Source organism: Ictalurus furcatus, chromosome 5 (genome assembly GCF_023375685.1).
Source record: "Ictalurus furcatus strain D&B chromosome 5, Billie_1.0, whole genome shotgun sequence".
NCBI classification, from domain to species: domain Eukaryota; kingdom Metazoa; phylum Chordata; class Actinopteri; order Siluriformes; family Ictaluridae; genus Ictalurus; species Ictalurus furcatus.
In genome coordinates this window covers 3591983-3596216 of record NC_071259.1, presented here as the reverse complement: position 1 = coordinate 3596216, position 4234 = coordinate 3591983, and the positions used below count along the sequence as shown (strand labels likewise).

The 4234-nt window shown below is 42.5% G+C and overlaps 1 protein-coding gene across 1 annotated transcript; it reads right to left on the bottom strand.

Moving 5' to 3' along the window:
• Positions 1 to 1279: 1279 nt before the first annotated feature.
• On the bottom strand, positions 1280 to 4234 carry tubb2b (tubulin, beta 2b). Its single transcript, XM_053624253.1, has 4 exons — positions 4093 to 4234; positions 2777 to 2885; positions 2586 to 2696; positions 1280 to 2485 (listed from the first exon to the last, which is right to left on the bottom strand). Exons 1-4 carry the CDS (start codon positions 4147 to 4149, stop codon positions 1425 to 1427), a joined length of 1338 nt encoding a protein of 445 aa, XP_053480228.1. The 5' UTR covers positions 4150 to 4234; the 3' UTR covers positions 1280 to 1424.

The window sequence follows — 4234 nt, the reverse complement described above, 5'->3', positions numbered from 1 at the left end:
TCTACACTGCCCTCATGTGGCAAACTTCTTTCATATGCCAGGACTTCTCAGAAAGATGTTTAGAGTATTGTAAAATGCACATTACTCTACAGAGTGCCAAAATATTACGCGGGCATAAAATGATCTACTTATCCTTCTGATTTACTGTTATAAATTACAATGTTGTACAATGTTACAATCTCCAATGTTGCCTTGACAACCGTTGCCACCAGCGACGTAATCCAAAACACTGTTGTCTTGACTGGTTGCCTGAGTAGCATACAAATGAAGATGAGCCTTCCAGCCTTTCAACCTACTTCATTTACAAGTTTTATCACGTCACATTGTTCACTTACCATGTGCTGTACTACCAATAGTTTTTTTTCCCCTCCTCTTGCCATTTTTAACCGTTGATATGTTTTAAGAAGTCAGTAATTAGAGTGTTTCTATGGCATTGTAAAGAAATCTTTCCTTTCTCTGGTATTTGGTATCAATGGAATAGCATGAAAACCTGACCTTTGGTGTAAATGTGTATTATTAGGAGTTTAATGTAAAGGCTTTGCAGTAAGTGGCTGTAGATTGGGGCGGGGGTGTATAGTGTGCTGTTTTTATGACTCACAAAGCAAGGAAGAGGAAATGAATGACAACCTGCCACTTCCCTGTCAACTAAATGGATTCTTACAGATTTTATTTGGCAGGAAAGCCATTCTCTTTTCATGTTGACATCAGTGCAGTTTTAAAATAAATAGATATAAATGCCTCAGTGTAAATAGATTTTCAGAAGTGTGTAGGACTGAGGTCATTTACCTAAGGTAAATCTTAAGCAGCTGGTGTAATATTGATCTCATATACTCCCTTTTTCTGTGTTTAGAAACTGAAATGATTTAATATGAATGTATGTAACAATTGGGAAGGTTGCCTGAAAGGTAAACTAAAGTTGGGACTCTGCATTGAGGTGACCCAGTAAGATCTAGTCTTCTATTGTCCCATTAGTTAAGTGCATGGGTTTATAGTTCGCCTGTTTAAATAGAATAATTCAATCACAACTGTTTAGCAGCTCCTAACCACCTGCACCAGGACATCTGAGGAATGTCGTCTTCAGCAGCTTAACCAGGTCATAAGATTATGCCTGAGGATATTCATGGTATGCCAACCTGTCCAAGAGAAATCCTATACACATTCTAAACGAGTTAAACAAGGAACTCAATCCTATTAAACCTTATGAAGCAATGTAGAAGAAATGTAGTTTTTAAATCATTGTTTCCTGTTCATGTGCAAGCAAGTCAAAGAAACACTTGAACACGTTAACAAAAGAATTTTAATGACACGTTTCTGTACAGAAAAGGAATGAACAGCAGAACAGAACACAACACAAACTGACTTTTGGAAAGATTTGCTTCAGGTAGGTCAGAAAATATTACAGCTTACACATACAACAAGCAAATTTACGCAAGCTCCTCCTCCCCTTCCTCTTCAAACTCCCCTTCTTCCTCAGCCGTGGCGTCTTGGTACTGCTGGTACTCGGACACCAGGTCGTTCATGTTGCTCTCGGCTTCGGTGAACTCCATCTCATCCATACCCTCGCCGGTGTACCAGTGCAGGAAAGCTTTGCGCCTGAACATGGCGGTAAACTGCTCGGAGATTCGCTTGAAGAGCTCCTGGATGGCCGTGCTGTTGCCGATGAAGGTGGCGGCCATCTTGAGGCCACGTGGTGGGATGTCGCATACGGCGGTCTTTACGTTGTTGGGGATCCACTCGACGAAGTAGCTGCTGTTCTTGTTCTGCACGTTCAGCATCTGCTCGTCGACTTCCTTCATGGACATGCGGCCACGGAAGATGGCAGCGACGGTGAGGTAGCGGCCATGGCGTGGGTCGCAGGCGGCCATCATGTTCTTGGAGTCGAACATCTGCTGTGTCAGCTCGGGTACCGTGAGTGAGCGGTACTGCTGGCTTCCCCTGCTGGTCAGTGGGGCAAAACCAGGCATGAAGAAATGCAGACGTGGGAAGGGCACCATGTTGACGGCCAGTTTGCGCAAATCTGCATTGAGCTGGCCAGGGAAACGGAGACAGGTAGTGACGCCGCTCATGGTGGCAGACACGAGGTGGTTGAGGTCACCATAAGAGGGTGTCGTGAGCTTCAGTGTGCGGAAGCAGATATCGTAGAGAGCTTCATTGTCGATGCAAAAGGTCTCATCTGTGTTTTCGACCAGCTGGTGCACAGACAACGTGGCGTTGTAGGGCTCTACGACAGTGTCGGACACTTTGGGAGAGGGCACCACGCTGAACGTGGTCATGATACGGTCGGGATATTCTTCACGGATCTTGCTGATGAGCAGTGTGCCCATACCTGAGCCAGTACCTCCACCCAGGGAATGGGTGAGCTGGAAGCCCTGCAGGCAGTCGCAGCTCTCAGCCTCCTTACGCACCACATCCAACACAGAGTCAACAAGCTCAGCTCCCTCAGTGTAGTGGCCCTTGGCCCAGTTGTTTCCAGCACCACTCTGACCTGAACAATCAAGTCAATTTTTTATTTAGTTAAAAAAAAAAAAAAAAAACCCTCCTAAAAACCATGCTCAATTCAACCCAATTAAAACCAGAATACTCACCAAAAACAAAGTTGTCAGGTCTGAAGATCTGACCAAAAGGTCCAGACCTCACAGAGTCCATGGTACCAGGCTCCAAGTCGACCAGCACAGCACGGGGGACGTATTTACCACCTACATCAGGACAAGAAATTAGTGTGACTTGAACCATCAATACATGTTGCATATGCCACAAAAGCATGACCGGTATGTACCTGATGCCTCATTGTAGTAGACGTTGATCCTGTCCAGCTGGAGATCACTGTCTCCATGGTAGGTGCCAGTTGGGTCGATACCATGCTCATCACTAATAACCTCCCAGAACTAAAAACAAAAGCATTTTTTAAAAAAAAAAAAGGGTTAATAACTAACATTTTATTTCATTCTGACTGTATACAAACTGAACTTTAAACTCTCAATGAGAGCAATAAACTCAGCACAATACAACATATAGGTTACGTCATGATATTTATGTACAACGATGCTAACACAAAATGGCTGCATTTAGAAGTTTACAAAAACATTTAAACTTATTTTTATTTAACTTCGAAAAAAATGTATATGGAAAGGAGGGGGAAGTAGGAGTATTCTGCGTTCAACTGGCATCTGCAGGGTGAATCGTAACGTAATTAAGCATTATATCGGACTTCATCGCAGTAATCTGAGGTAACCAAATGATTAGCCGCCGCATTGCAGCAAGGCGGAATCGGGCACGCGGTCTGAGCCTAAAATATACCGCGAGCGAACCTGCTCAGCCAATCAAAACCATTACCAAACACGCGCCTCCGAATGCAAATTCAAAGTTTAACCGCCAGTAATGACGCAGGGTTTCGAGATATTTTTTTTTAAAGCGAAAAATCGCGCGCGCGGTCTTCGCGCTGGTTGGCTGAAACCCATCTGCGAATTTTTTTGTTAGTCGCGTCACTCCCAGACTCCGCCCCACCCATATCCGGCTAAAAGGCGCGGCGCGCGCCTGGCCTCTATAATCTAGGCCTTCAGTCAAAATGAATAAATTTGAAATTGCGTAATAGTATTTATCAAATTAAGACCCGATTCGGTTTATTTAAATTCAAAAGATGCGATATAGTCAAATACCAGTGATTAAAATAATAAAATCGAGAAGTATTTTTGCCTCCCCGCAGCGCCTTTGTCAAAGAAAACTCCCACCATCAGACACTGAGAAGATTTTTTTTTGCAACGTCATGAACAATAATAATATATATTTTTTAAAAAAAAATCCTGACAAATTTTAATGCTTTTATTCCCTTTTCCTCTTTATGCGGTGCTACAATAAGAAATGAGGAAGCACATGGTTATGGCGACCCATTTTTCATTCCCTCATCCACACAGTCACAATGGCTGCTCAATGACGTATATTCATTTTTTTATTAAATAAGAATCTGAAGATATTAGCATGGAAATGTGCATTTCGCTTTTAAGAGCAACTTACAAGAATTCAAGTTCAATTCAGTTTCATTGAATGACAATTTTTTTATATATATGTACGTATATATATATTTTAAAAACTTACCTTGGCTCCGATCTGGTTACCGCACTGACCAGCCTGAAGATGCACGATTTCCCTCATTTTTAATTTAAATTTTTTTAGACGTAGTTCAGTCTGAGAAACACAACCAGTCCTTCCTTTTTGTTCAGGAAAAGTGAGGAAAATA

Excerpts from the sequence above, each read along its gene's own strand:
- tubb2b (XM_053624253.1), bottom strand. The coding sequence starts at position 4,149 with ATGAGGGAAATCGTGCATCTTCAGGCTGGTCAGTGCGGTAACCAGATC. Across the intron at positions 2,886-4,092 it reads GTAACCAGATCGGAGCCAAG|TTCTGGGAGGTTATTAGTGA; the intron begins GTAAGTTTTTAA and ends TTTTGTTTTTAG. Across the intron at positions 2,486-2,585 it reads ACCTGACAACTTTGTTTTTG|GTCAGAGTGGTGCTGGAAAC; the intron begins GTGAGTATTCTG and ends TTGATTGTTCAG.